This window comes from Patella vulgata, chromosome 2 (assembly GCF_932274485.2).
Source record: "Patella vulgata chromosome 2, xgPatVulg1.2, whole genome shotgun sequence".
Lineage (NCBI taxonomy): Eukaryota > Metazoa > Mollusca > Gastropoda > Patellidae > Patella > Patella vulgata.
The window spans coordinates 50,703,818-50,719,920 of NC_065880.2; the positions used below are offsets into that span (position 1 = coordinate 50,703,818).

The 16,103-nt window shown below is 33.1% G+C and overlaps 1 protein-coding gene across 1 annotated transcript in view; it reads left to right on the forward strand.

Moving 5' to 3' along the window:
• Nucleotides 1-15,358, forward strand: part of LOC126809912 (uncharacterized) — a 31,893-nt gene extending 16,535 nt beyond the window's left edge. Inside the window, exons 9-13 of the mRNA XM_050534766.2 lie at nucleotides 354-482; nucleotides 4,587-4,720; nucleotides 7,199-7,333; nucleotides 8,221-8,295; nucleotides 8,443-15,358. Of these exons, the coding sequence (XP_050390723.2) occupies nucleotides 354-482; nucleotides 4,587-4,720; nucleotides 7,199-7,333; nucleotides 8,221-8,295; nucleotides 8,443-8,535 (566 nt within the window). The 3' untranslated portion in view covers nucleotides 8,536-15,358. The remainder of the gene's footprint in view (nucleotides 1-353; nucleotides 483-4,586; nucleotides 4,721-7,198; nucleotides 7,334-8,220; nucleotides 8,296-8,442) is intronic.
• Nucleotides 15,359-16,103: the final 745 nt, after the last annotated feature.

Below are 16,103 nucleotides of genomic sequence, written 5' to 3' on the forward strand. Positions count from 1 at the left end.
TGATGCTTTGGAACACAATAACTTTAGTTCTAATTAAGTGAGAGTGATAAAACTTGACTAAGTTCGATACTGAGGATTGTCTGCCCAGGGTAAGCAGAGCAATTTGAATGGTCGAGACTTTGGAACACAGTGACTCTCCTTCTAATTGAGGTATAATGTTCACACTTGGCGTAAGATAACTTTGATTCTATCTGATAGAGAGTGATGAAACTTAGTGTATAGTTGATAACCAGCTTGATTGTTTGATACTTTTGAAAAAAAATAAATGTGCGATTAATTAATATGTGCCGTCTATTTTGTTTGAGATTTCGTTGGGGGACATCAGCCTCACTGTTGGCTTGTTTTAATTTTAGGTGGTTCTCTCAAGGAAATACTAATTGAGTCTAAAGCTGAATACAGAGAAATTATATCATGGATGTGTCAAGTTATTGCTGGTGTTTTACATTTACATAAATATGATATTATCTTTCTGAAGTGGGCAAGTAAGTTAATTCATGTCTGGTATGTTGTTTCTCAGGGTCATGTTTATTTAATTCTGTTTATAATATCCACTACCTGAGTGTCTCCGACAAAAATATACAGCCATTTAACTGTCTTACAAGATTTATGAAGTTATGAATTCATCTATTGTCTACATGCATAAAGTATCAATCACTTTAATTAAAGATGCATCATGTAAGCTTTAGATAAGGCCTGGGTTTATTAACTGTTTCTTTCTCATGACATGTCCGTTTTCATCCGTAATAATTACGCACTTCCATAATTATTTCGTCAAATTTAGTGAGGTCCAAAATTTGTCCTTTAAAACTATATTTGTTTGCCTTTAAATATGAACAATGAATTGACGCATTAAAATCCACTATTTATCTATGAACATGACACCGTAGGTGATAAGTAAAGTATTTAAAAGTAGGCTAGAATGTGAATGTGAGTCCATCCGCAAAACGGAAGTGATAAAGTGTATCATATCTGTCATCCATACCAAGGAATGGTAGCTACAACATTCACCAAAGACCACATATATACTCTATAAGGCACTTGTCATTTGTAATAGAATTAACAGAAAGATATAAATGTCTTTTAATTCCTGCTAAATTATTTTATTTACTGACTAGCAACCGTCCCAGAACTATGAGATAGCCTCGATCATGAGATACCGGCTGGTTGACACAGCTTCATGCCCTTCACGGTATTTTATTAACAACCCTATATAAACAGTCTCAAAAGGACACAGAGATATAAATAAATGTAAACAGTTTAATTAAGATAGACAAAATAATAAAAGTATTTATATTATCATGATGCCACGTGCCGATGATGGGTTCAAAGTTGATGACAATTAACATACAGGCTATTGCCATGGCATTGGTATTATCTTCCCTCACGGCTATTGAATCGACCATGTGTGTAGTAAACTCTTTGACTGACTGTTAAATAATCTAACTTATTTTGTATTTAAAAATCCAAGTGTATGCTTTTAATTATTTATGTCAGAACAAATCATTAACCAGTTTGGAACAGGTCATTTGTAACCTGTCAAAGTAGGGAAGGATAAAGAAATGAAATGCCAAGAATGAATGAATTAACAAACCGTTAACTTAGAAGCATATCACTAATAATTTAAACTGATTTATTATGATTAAGTCTTCCGATGTACCCGGATATTGTGCAACAGATATATTAATCTATAAATATTTAATAAATGTGAATAAATCGCGGACATTGGTTACCGTTGGGTTGGGTTTCCAACGACCAAGTAACTGACATTAGTTATTGCTGAAATAGAAACATCATTAAACTAAAAAAAATTAAATTTCATCTCAATAATTAATAATTACCACATGTAGCATGTATGTTTCACAAACTCAGGTCATGAGAAACTGACAATTAATTAACCGCGGCCTAAAGAGCCGTCCATTCTTGCTATAGTAGTTCAAAAATAGATGATGCAAAATACCTTGGACTCTGGCTTCTGATTACTACTGCCTTCTGTAAAATCCGTCATCATTTTCATGTCCCGATTTATTTCCTTATTATTGGGTAATAATAGTCCTGTCACAAGATTTGCATTGAATTAATATCGTATAATCTGGCCCTTAATCAGTGGATCTAAACCTACAAAAGATTGACAAGCAATCAATAATCGGTGAGATTAATACTCATGTCAATCTTTGTTGATTACCTTAATTTAATACCGTGCACAAGTGGTTTCAACATCAAAGCCTTTAAAGTTAGTGGCAAAAGTGTAGGTGTTGAACTCGGAACCATTGAATAATTCCGCATGTGCATTCCGCCTTATTGTTGAAGAGTATCATTGTGTGATAAAACATGTTCCATTGAATAATTCTGCATGTGCATTCCGTCTCATTGTTGAAGAGTATCATTGTGTGATAAAACATGAGTTACACACAAAGAAAAATATTAATGGACTGCAGAAAATGAATGATTTTAAATACAGAAATTATGATCTGTGTCAAAGGACTTTAAAGGAGCTAAATCGCTAATATTTTGGACCTAGAAATTGACACAAATGGGTCGCAACACATAATGTCGCATATTATAATGTAATATGAATGTATATGAACTGATTTACATGCAATCGTTTCTGTTTTTACTATACGACAGGAGTTTCAATCGAATGGCAATCTCGAGCATCTGGTTAGTCCAGTCTCCCCCGATAGTATTTATTGCGCATGCTCACCAGATAGGAATATGACGTCACCATTTCACATGACTTGTGGAATATGTCTAGCCTTGTTCTTCGAGTCCCTTGTTACATATGGCGCTGAAAGCATTATGCTACACGATTCCTGTACCAATTGTAAAATGTTTATTTCGTCTTAAATATTGGGTATCAGAAGCCCACCTTTTCCCGGTAAGATCACAACATCAATGTTGATTCAAGTTGACTTAGGATGATATTGAGTTAGAGACTTGGCTACTTTAAGTTATCGCCATTTCCATTTTCCCAGGTACTTTTGTGTAGAAGTTAACAAATTTACCTGCTTATATTCGTACATCATGAAATATAGCTAGCTTGCGCAGAAGGGAGATGTTTTTTGATTGGTTGATTTATTATTTTGATTGACAGCTGCGATTGGTCAATTAAGGAGGACGATATCGTTAAGATCAGTAACTGTTGCGAGATCCAAGGCAGTGGTTAGATAGCCTTCAGAACTGGACATTCATGTGGATATAAACCTGAAAATCTGTCCTGGCGATCAAAATCGTGGGGGGGTGGGGGGGGGGGACAGAGACCTATTTATGGATGATGCACCATCTGATATCTGTGATACCGTATAATAATGTAATTATTAAATTTATGCCACTAAATACAACATCGATATAGGCCTACAAACAAAGAAGATTATACTTTCCAGTATTCAAAGAGATGTACAATAATACTTCCAGTATTGAGTATTCTGTCATGCTTTGTAATCAAGCGTATTTTACTATCCCGTCCGATGTTGGAAGTGACAGATTCCACTGTATATTGAAAATTTAATTCGAAATTACTTTATTCTGAGTGACGTTATCGCTGTTTATAATTTTGACAAGATGTGTGCACGGTTTGTTTATTATTGTAACCGCAAACTTAGCCTCGCTTCTCCAATTTTATACGCCCACATTGAAATGTGGTTGTATATCGTCTTCACCTTGTTCGTCCGTCAGTCCGGCGTCCACAATATTGTGGACGCTCTCAAGCCTAAAGTTAATATCCGATTGACTTTAGATTTATACACAGTGTTCAAGGTCATGAGACAATAAACCCTATTGATTTCCACCGATTTCCAATCATTACTGCCAGAGTTATGCTCCTTAATCACTTTGAAAAATCGTGTGGATGCTCTCAAGGCTACAGTTAATATCCGATTGACTTTAAATTTATACACGGTGTTTACGGTCATGAGATAAAGACGCCTATTGATTTTTACCAATTTCTGACAATTACTATCAGAGTTATGGCCGTTGATCACTTTAAAAAATCTTGTGGACGCTCTCAAGGCTAAAGTTAATATCTGATTGACTTTAAATTTATACACAGTGTTTAAGGTCAGGAGATGAAGAGGCCTGTTGTTTTTCACCGATTTCCGATAATTACTGCCAGAGTTATGGCCCTTGATCACTTTGAAAAATCTTGTGGATGCTCTAGAGGCTAAAGTTGATATCCAATTGACTTTAGATTTATACACAGTGTTTAAGGTCATCAGGTCATGATTTTATATTTATAGACCTTGTTTATGCCTATTTATAATCGTTTCGATTGACTTTAGATTGATACACAGAGTTTAAGGTCTTGATATTGATTTTCAATGATTTTTGATAACCTGAACAGCTAAATCCATGATATTAAATGTTTTGTACACTAAATGATTTTCTGATAATTACATAATGAGTTGTTACTCTTAATCAGATTTTAGTATATTATAAATGTTTCATTACCGACAACAGTAAAAATATGTGACAACTCTTGTTGACTGTGCGAACGATTTAGCTGCTGCGGATGTATGTTTCATTGCCTGGCAACCTATCTTCCAATTAAATAATGTATGTTTAATGAAAGTTTGTTATCTTTTTTCAAATAGGTAAGAATATCCTAATTGGTGATAACAATCGTCTACAAATTTGTGATTTATCATGTTCTGTATTAACAAAATTAAGACAAGCAGAATATGATGAAGTCAAGAGATCTCTTCCGTTAACAATCTGTCCACCAGAGGTATGTTGACATTAATAAAATAAACTAGAAAAAAATGGTTTAAATAAGATTGGTGCAACAATGTTGTGTAGACCAACAATATATCCAAGTCAGAATATATCTAATGTCTTTAATTTAATTGAACATTATGTATCATGTAGCATCAATGTCATATATCGAACAAAATGAAATATTATGTGACCCATGCTGGCATAATGAGTCACAATGAGGAAATTTTAAAAATTGAGTTTTGTTGTTTTCACATTCTCCTGTTCAATGCCTTCAAAATAATGTATGGTTGGTTTGATTCGGGCAAAAATTGACTGAGCTGTGTTAGTCTGAAGTTGCCCAAGTCAGGAAAGTAAGTTTTGAGAAAAAAGCAAGTTAAAGATGTTGCTATGTTCCAAAACAAAATCACATAGCAACCAGGCAATTTATTTGCTATTTTGTCATTCAATAAAGTCATTTCCTATGACAGTGTTATGATTTAGAACAAATGAGAATACTACATGGGCTTCCAATTCATGCAGTATAGACTTCAAAATCCTATGTTTGACGTACCAGTGTCAACAGGGTACAGCACCCTCGTATCTTTCAAAACTACTAACTGTATACCAGTTAAGTTGTACTTTGAGATCCCAGTATCATAACATTTTGTGCATTCCATCATCAAAATTAAAGCTTTAGAATTGCTGCACCAAAATTGTGGAACAATTTACCTGAAAATATTCACGACAGCAAAACTCTTACAAGTTTCAAATCCCAATTAAAAACTCACTTGTTCAAACAATCTTATGTTGACCAAATTTTTGAACAGACATGTATATAGTTTATTGCTCTTAAAAGCACTTTGAACATGCTTATGGATGGATTTGGTACTCAAGAAATGGACATTATAAACTTTAGTAATCCATGTTTTGTATATTATAACTTTTATGAGAATAATTTCTGTTAATCTCATCAATTAATTAGAACCTTTAGTGATCAAGAGATTAAAATTGTTTATTGGGTAATTAAGTTTAGTTTATTGGGTAATCACATATAATTTCTTGACCATCAGTTAAGCCGCTACAAGTATACATTTTTTCTCGCACTGATCATCAGTGAATTTTCGCTAGGCCGCGACAATCACTGATAAGGATGACATCGATGCGACTTAATGAGCCACAAATATTAACTTTTTCCTCCGACAAATTAAATTCTAAAACATTTTTTTTATGCATTAGAAAAATAAATAAAGACGTTTAATGTATTTGTTATTAAAAACTATTTCCTATTTAGTGTAAATGGGTATTAAAATGAGTAAAAGGCTCCATTCCGCCTGAACCAGTAAGGTCTTATGTAGACAATGCATGCACCATTGAGCCATTGATTGACGCCGTGTGATGAGACGTAACGTGCTGAAGGTAGTCATATTTCACAGAGATATTAGAAGACTTTCGAAATTCTCTGTGAAACATTGATTTGTTCTGCCATCTTCGTCACAACTGAACTAAACTAAGGTTTTGCGTGTACATGTTATTTTCAGGTACCATAAGAGATGCCGTTTACTTTAGGGCTTTTTGGTATAGTGAAACAAATGGCAGAGAAATTTCTTACTCGAGATACGTCGCTTTTCGACTCGTTCGTTGTTCTAATGTTATCAATCAATGACTCATTAATCCAGGACAATTGATTAGTATTTTTCAATGACAAGTTTCAGGTTTAACCTAGTTGATTAATTTATGATATGCAACGTGGGATGTCTGGGACAATCAGCGAATAAGTTACACTGCGCTGACTTGAAACCAGCTAAGGTTGTTTACGTTTTTAAACTCATTTGTACTTGAAGAAAATGATATCATCAGTAATACTTCGGTCATATTTATAAACTAGAGATGTAAAGCTTCACAACAATGCCAAGTATTACGCAAGGGGATTATCTGATTGTCCCACAACAAGCGAAGAAAAATAACTAATTCGCTGAGAATTTTAAGAAAAAAGAAAGATTTATGAATACGGTACTCTCACCAAAAGTCGAAATAAAGTTCTTTCAAAATTTTTTATTGCTATTTTATCTTTTAGGTTGATAGATAGTATATTACCGGTAATAGACTCATTTTTGTGAAAATCTCAATTTCAACCAAAATCTATATTTTCACTTGTTATGTCTGTAGTTCAGTATTAGAATTTGCACATTCCGACTCATTTAGCCAGCACAGGTCACATTATGTGCCCTGTACACCAATGTTATTACGAGTAATTGCGTTATTTTTCAACACCAGTTTAACATACGGCAATTTTTGGATGGCCAAATACTATTAATCTACAAAATTTGGAATCTTTGTTAATTGCTATATGTATGATTGGCAGGATAACCAGGGTCTTGTTTGAGCTGTTTGAAGAAACTGGAGAAACTGAATAACCGGGATTGCTGACAGTGCACGTGTTAGACTGTGTTAATGCCTGCCTAGTGTTACCCCTTTCAATTAGTCTATATTATTGAATTATTTGTTATAGATGATGGAGTCTGTGCCAAATATAACAGAGAAATCGGATATTTGGGGTTGTGGGTGTTTGTTATATGAGTTGTGTACTACATATCCAGTGTTTAATGAATTAAGACATGACAAACCAGAAGAAGTGTGGGAGAAAGTAAGTAGTTTATGTTTGATTACGATTAATAATCATAGATGCTGAATTGCTAATCTCATTTAACACTTTGGTTATGTATTTAAAACTTAAAGGGGCATTGTCATTCCCACCAGAAATGCTTAATATATTCCTGTTTTGCATTTTTGGGATCTTTTGATTTTCAAATCAAACAACTAAGTTATAATCTGATTACTAGTCAGAAAATTAGGATGTTAAACCTCATTGCATTTCATTTCTGATTACTAGTACATTCTTTCTTTATGTTGTGCCATCTCTGATAATTATTTCATGTTTTGTTACTCTTAATTAGCTTTTAGTGTTTGTATTTCTGTTACCAATAAAAGAATAAAAATGTTACAACCTTTATGGATTGCTCGGATAAAAAAGTTGATGTGGGTGAATGTTTCGTTGCCTGGCTACCTATTTTTTTTAGCCTATTTTGTGTTGTGTGTGTTATGTGTGTGTCTCTCTCTCTTCTGGGTTTCTACATGATTGTAAGGTAGTTCTTCTGTACTTACTATTAGGATGTAGGTTAAACTGCTTGAAAACCTAAAATAATTGAAATTTAATACATTTATATCTAATCTGTGTGATAGATGGTAGATTTATCACAGATATTGCATACAATTTGAACATAACCAATGTAATTAGTGATCATTGATTCAAACATTATTCTTTCATCATCTCTTAAAGGCTTGTTGTATTCAGTAATTGAAGAAAACATTGAACCAGTAAATAAGTCAAACCATGTCAAATCGAAAATTAGTTGTTTTTTTTAACAACCACAGAAAACTTCAGCTAATGCATTATTAGCAATTGTAATTGCATGGTGATGTAATATAGTCTTATCACCATTAAACTTTTACATCTTTGCTTTTTTATTTTAGATATTTAATTCTAAAATGCCTTCACTGCCAAGAATCTTCAGAAACTATCAGCATATTTTAGACAAGTGCTGGGTGGTAAGTACAGACATCATTTATATGATTCTATATCAAGTGGATTTTTTTCATTCGTTAGGAAAATAAAATATATTATGGTACTTCATTCGTTATATGTGTACCAAAATTTTCTTGTATCATGTATTTATGATTATATATTTTTTTCAGAGCAAAGTTAACCAAAGAGCATCTTTAAATGATATTCAAGATCTATTTGTTCATGCTTCCAGGAAATTTCAACAAGAAAGGGCAGAATACTGATTTCATTAGTTTCTTGTTAGATATTAGAATGTAGATAGAATCGGGGAACAAAATAACTGTTGACAATTGGTTAGCAGTGCAAAACAATTTTAATCATTCTTGCTAATCAAATCAACCATTGATTAGCAGTTCTGGACAGTTGAGGTGCAGTTACAATGTATCATGAATACTCAAGTTTACTTTGTATTTGCCATAATAGTCCAATTTACAGGACGGTAGCTATGATTATTAAATTTTGACAGTTACTGTCATTTTTTTTTTTATTATATTCATATTTTGTGCATAACTTGCAAGTTACTGATCTCACACGACATGAATTGTATTGTGGATGGTATTTTCAACACCAATCATTTACGATCCTTTACGGATGCTAAACGAATTCCAACTGAAGACGACATAATATTTCATTTTGATGTTACATTACCTTGCTGTAATTATATGAGTTTAAATTTACACCTAGTTAATTAAAAATGCATGTAAATAAAGTGCTATTCATTCATCCTATTCTAAACATTCACAATTCTGTTTAATTATGTTTTATCGTGCAGAAATTGCCGTGAATATGAGACCGATGGAAGCACGCGATGTCACATCATCAGCTTCCGACTAATTGCGGAAAACTTGGAACATTGTTCTAATCATTGTAAAAGTTATCTAACATCAAAAATCATGAATATTACGATCAGATTAAGCAATAGAGTGAAGAGTGAAGACACGCGGCATAGTAATCCCGTTTTCCAGATGCATGACCAATATTTCCATGTATTTATTATGTCTGGATAAGCGCAACAAAAACAGAGAGACTTCTAAAATGAATGATGTGTTGTAAAATGTAGAAAAGAAAGGATAGGTTCACATTTTAGAGTAACCGTGAAAGGTTTTTTTTATTGGCAATTGATTTTTGAGGCACTAAATGTTGAAATATAAGGTACTATATCTGATAAAAATGATACCTAACTTTATAGATTCCTAAGTAAAATTTTGCTAATCAATTTTTCCATTGACTCGCAGTAACATCGGAAATGGATTTCAAAGTGTGATGCGAACCCGGTTATTTTGTTCCCTGGAGAGAATACAAATATTCCTTTATTAAAACGATGTCTCATATTTCCTGAACTATATATGTGATAAGCTCTGGTTAAATTAGACATACAGGCTAAAATGAGAGAGAAATATGGTTTAATGTACTCTCAACCAGGTCATTTCAGGACTAACGTATGCAGGGTCTTTAGTAGTGGGAGGATGTTAAAGTACCCAGACAAAACCAACACACTCCTTGTCATGTGCAAATCCGGGCTTCAACCCATGACTTACATAGATAACAGGCCTTATGGTCTAAAAAGTATGCAACCCAAATTTAGCTTTAAAGTTGTTCTGCACAAATTTCAGAAAACAGCAATTGGAAATTATTGTGTCACACCTAAAATAAGGGCTTGTCATGTGCGTCTCATTTAGCAAGAGTTGGTGAAGGAAAATGAAGAAATCTGTGATTACTTGCCATACATGTATAATCTGGTATGTAGATATGTATGCATGTATATAGTCGTTATTATTCTAATGTTACAAATATTAATGAAATTTAAGTTTTTGTTTTGTTATTCATATTTCAATGTTACAAATATTAATGAAATTTAAGATTTTGTTATGTTTTGGGGGGGGTTTTTTGTTGTGATTTAAATTTAAGTAATCTAATTGCTCATTCTTATATACCGGTACCACTTTTTTATACACCCACATTGGAATGTGCCTGTGGTCATATATTATCGTCACCCCCCCATCTGTCCATCCGTTCCGTCCATCTGGTGTCTACAATTGATTGTGAACGCTCTAGAGATTAAAGTTAATGTCCAATTGGCTTTATATTTATACACAGTATTTATGGTCATGAGACGAAGAAGCCTATTACTGTCAAAGTTATGTCCCTAAATCACATTGAAGGTTTCACCCGATGGACTTTAAATTAATACAGTCTTTATTGTAATGAAACGAAGGGGTATATTTATAATAGTTTCTTCTAGAGTTATGGCACTTAATCACTTTGAAAAATCTTGTAGACAGTTGACATTAAATTTGACAAAAGAAAAAATATGTGACAACCCATGTCACATGGACTGCTTGGATAACTAAGCTGCTGTGGGCATATGTTTTGTTGCCTGACAATCTGTCTTTATATTTTGTTTACAAGACTATAAGGGCATAATGGTTAGAAGTCCATGTTTTAATGCAGCAGTCCCAAATTTTATTTATATTTGATATACTACTGCTCGACCATATTCTACAGGAGGCATTTAGAATATAATGGTCAAGCAGTAGTATATAAAATACGCCGTAATGTAATCAGATTCAGTAAAAGTGAAATCTATAGTAAAGAATTATATTTATTTATTTGTGCATGTAAGAAAGGATTGGGTGACAAATAAAATCTCAAACTCATCTTTTTTGATATCAAAAAAGACTTGTACAAGATTCTTTATATAATTCTTTGCTATAAGTATAGATTTCACTTTTACTGAACCTGATTACATTACGGCGTAGTGATACATCATTGTTAGACAGCAATTCAACCATTGCAAAGTCCTTTATATTGACCCAGTGTTTCCATCAAGGCTAATTAAATAAAAATAGTTCATTTTTAATAAGAAAGAAGTTACTTTTAATAAAAAAAAATAAAGTAGGTCCTTTTGATTGACCAAACAAATTCATGTAAAGCGATATCTTCTAAGGAGGTATCGCAGTAGATTATGAAATTTATCACACAGGCGATATCTACTATAGAATATATTATTTGGTGATAATTATATTAAAACCCAAAACATAGGTTATCTACCATCTATACCATTGATAAAAGTAAATTAGTTTTTACATGGCCATTTGCCATTCATTATGGAATGTTGGGCCTTTACTGAATATAAATTTTTAATTCGTCTTTTTTAACAGAGCTTATGTATTAAAAATACATATGGATTTCAATGTTTATCTCATACTTACATGTAAATAGATTTGATTATCAAATTTTAAAAGTCGATTTATTTTAAGTTTACTATAAAAATAAATTAATACCGGTAGTTTTATTAGTTGTGTGTGGGTGCTATTTTGTATATTAATGTGTAGGGCATATAGCTTAATAGAGTTTATATCATAATCATGCATTTGTATATTTTGTGTGTATTATTATTATGTGTTCAGTGTTCATGTTCATAAACACCATACAAATATGGTTAATTAACGCAATCAATGATATTTTATGTATTATTATGAATATTTTATGAATATTTAATTTTTCACGGGTTGTTTACCTGTACTGAACTATGTGTATAAATGTTATATAGTCACAGTAATATGAATAAATGTACATCAAATAATGAATAGTAAACAAACCAGTTTGAATGGACTTGAAAAACTTTTCGATCATTTATGTGAGCACTATAATTTGCTTATGATAAAATCAATGTGAATTTGTTCTTAAATATATCCAATAATCAAAGTCAAGTTATTAGCACAACTTCTCAAATTAAATAATAATTGTCATTTAAATGAAGACAACATTTCACTGTCAATTTTGAAACTACAATTCTTTTTTTTTCTGATTTCTTTTTTTATTATTAAATGCTAGGGTTAATCAGGTTAATCAGTGAAACAATGTATTAACTAACAAATTAATCAAAGACGTGATAGAGCATGTCAGTAAACATTAGACGATGTCTGACAACTGAAACCATAGATTGAGGTAATTATCTCCGCCAAGTTACCATTTTGTTCCGTCCGAATCAAGAAATCAAGTTTCTGTATTAACGTTGTAAATTCCACAGTAAAAGTTTCATTCACGAAGATATACATCTTAAAAATGGGGTTTCAAGATTATTGACAGGATTACTGTAGGCCTATTTGATTAAATAAAGAGGATGATAAATACAAGATATTGACATATTATAATATGCTGAAATGTAGTTGATCTTTATCTGAAATATCTTGAAATCTCAATATTTGTTAATACTCTTTCAAAGTTAGTAAGAGAACTTATAGCTAAGATTACTTGAATCCCTTCAGTGATTCATATTGAATTAGGAAGGATGCCTAAGATAAATATATTTAATATTTTGATTTTGGGTATTTCCCTGTCATAAATATTCTCTTGTGGAACTTTCATTGCACACAGAATATTTTGCTTTTAAAGTGTGATCCATAACCCGAAGAGGATGCTTTCCAGAATTACACTAATCTTATATGCCTGGTACCTTCAAAAATTTGAAGTAACAATAATATATACTCTTCAAAAAAAACAAAACGCATAGTGATATTTCGTCATCAGTATACCTTCGCTCTACCATTGCCTAGTTGCAACAGGAACCACGACTCTTCACTGAACCAAACTTTTCTCCTGCGTTGCTGTGGTCATACCCTGTGTGTCTATACCAATTGATGTCGGATTTGACGGTGTTGGCATATTTCAAAACAACCGTCACTCTTGTTTGGCCTGAGCTTGGGTGGTCACTTGTTGAACTTCACTGTCGATATCTATCCCAAAAGCGAGAAATGGTACTCTGGGAAACATTCAGCCGTCTGGCTACATTTGTCTGGGATTCACCTGCATGTAACTGACCAATAGCGTTGTTGCGTTGGTCTTCATTCAGATGTGGCATCACTTGGCTCGTTGAGTGTTTACATGTGCAACTGATTTTGAAACCGAGAACCCCAGGATTTTAAAGGCCTTAAATTTGGTTTCATGTGATAAAGCTTGTGAAGTTGTTAAACTCATGTGTCTTGGTGCAATCAAGCGAAAACAAATTTCGGCAAAAGGTATGACTGGTCACAATAAGTGATAGTACATTTAAACCAATAATGAATTTCTTCCATCCTTACATAATGACATTAGAAACAAGTAAGATTTATGGAAACAACGATCTCATTCAAATAAAAAATTGATGAAAAATGGGCTGTGCGTTTCTTTTTTTTTGAAGAGTATATATGATAATTATTTAGCTTACACACAGTGCTTATTGTTGTCAGTTTTAATGCATTGTTATAAATAATCAAATATTATTATACTTGTGTAATGTTGTAAATTCTATTTAAGAGAGGATGAAAGTGTCATGTCGGGGTGTAGGCTGGCTTCTAGTCGTGTAAATAGACAAGCAGTTGCCATGCAAGATACGCCCGCATTTTGCAATTTTTTTAACAATCAGGGGACATAATCAAGGAGGTTATGGTCCAATATGCGCGAATATCATTTTCATGTGGATGTATATTGTCGTTGCCCCTGTCCGTCTGGAAGTCTGTCCGTCCACAATTTGTTTTTAGACACTCTACAGGTCAAAATTTTTATCCGATTTTGACGAAACTTGAAATATAAATTTATCTCCAAAAGATCTTGGTTCCTTTCGATATTGGTCTGTATCGGATCGATACTCCATGAATTATGGCCCTTGATTTCACGGAAAATCACGTTTTTAGCTTGTGTACACTCTAGAGGTCACAATTTTCATCCGATTTCGATGAAACTTGAAATGCATGTTTATAACCCAAAGATCTTAGTTGCTTTTGATATTTGCACATATCGGAATGCAACTTTCTGAAGTATAGCCCCTGATTGAACGAAAATTCGCATTTTTAGCTTGTGGTCAAAATTATTATCCGATTTAAAAAAAAGTCACATTTTTAGCTTCTGGACCCGCTAAAAGTCACAATTCGTATTCAGTTTTAAAAAACGTTTAAATATATCACTGTTACGTATCCATGAAGTTTGAATTTCATAAAAATCTGACCAAAAATGGCTGTGCTTTGTACGCTCATAGTGTAAAAGTATGTAATACCAAGGTAATAATTCATGAAGTTTTAATCCGATACCAATCTGATTAAAATACAGATCGATATTTCTTTTCGTTTTTTTATACGTTCGATGGCCTACACTACATGAAGATCTGACCGGTTGTAGTGGAACGTCGCGTCAGAGGTCATACGAGTGGCATCAGACATTTGATTTACCAATCAGCGTAGATGTTTCTAGTGGGTTACCCACAGGTCTGTGCACCTCACACCAAAAATCACCATAACAGAATGTTTCATTGGCTGATCCCTAACATCATCCAGAACGCAGGTTATATAACAACTCTTCCAGATCCTAGTGTAGTAAAGACAAGTAAAACGAAATTTTGAACTATAAGAAACGAAATAGGATCTGTGTTTTAATCAAATTGGTCTGATACATGCCAATATTGAAAAGGACCAGGGTCTTTTGGAAATAAACCTATATTTCAAGTTTCGTCAAAATCGGATAAGAACTGTGACCTGTAGAGTGTCCACAAACAAATTGTGGACGAACATCCCGACCGACAGGGGCGACGACAATTTATGTCCACATGAAAATGTGGGAGTATAAAAATTTGTAAATATTTATACTGAAAATACTGACTTTTCCAGTGACTAATGATTTGAATGACAATCAATATAACGTGACCTTATTTAACATGTAAGATAACAATAATGTTGGTTGACATCACCTGTTATCAATCATTATAATCTCACTTGATAGACCACCGACACCTCCTCCCCCCCCCCCCCCAAATTCCCTTTAAATAAATCATATAAAGTTGCTGATTTATTATTCCCTCAGAAAAATGCATTATGTAAGAGCTTAATATGCCTATGTCTTCAAATGTTATATAAACTTTATTTTAGACAATTATTCGCATGTCAATCAACTCTCTAGATCATCGGATGGCCGAGATTTTAAATGGATTAGAACGCAAGCACGATGGACAATCAAGACATGAAGTACAATCACTACGATAATAAACAATCTCAGAATAAAGTAATTTGAAAGAAATTTTCAGCATATTCAATTTTCATTATTATTTTTGAATTATTAGAGCAATAAAGGCCAGATCTTTATCTAAATCTTAGATTAATTGTATATTCAGGGTTCAGAGGAAATCTAGATCTCCCTTAAATATATGCGTAAGTTCCTGTAAGTTATGGAAGCATTATGTAAGATTTGGATAAAGAGCTAACCATTCTTGCTATAATAGCTCAAAAATAGATAATGCAAAATGAATATATTAACCTTTGAAGGTTTGACAAGATGTGTGCATTGATTGTAACCAACCTACTGGTTGTTTGAAGCTTAGCTTTGCTTCTCCATTTTTATACCTCTATATTCATGATGTGAACTACATTGCTGTTGCCCGTGTCTGTGTGTCACCTACAGGCCGCAATTCTTAACTGATCGTCTTGAAACTTTACATATTTATTCCTTATACCCTAAGCATGATCCTATTGTTTTTGGTGCATGCCCAACCCCCAGGGGCAGAGCCATGCCCATTGTTTGTATTTGTCGTCTACAGGCCGCATTAATTAATGGATCTCCTTGAAACTTTGCATACTTATTCATTATACCCTAAGGATCACGCCCATTTTCTCTTTGTGTGTTGCCTACATGCAGCAATTCTTAATCGTTCGTCTTATTCTTACTTATTCATCAAAGCCTAAGTACAACCTCTTATTATTTTTGGTGCATGCCCGATGCCCTGGGACACAGCCACACCTGATTTTTGTGTGTATCTGTGTTACAG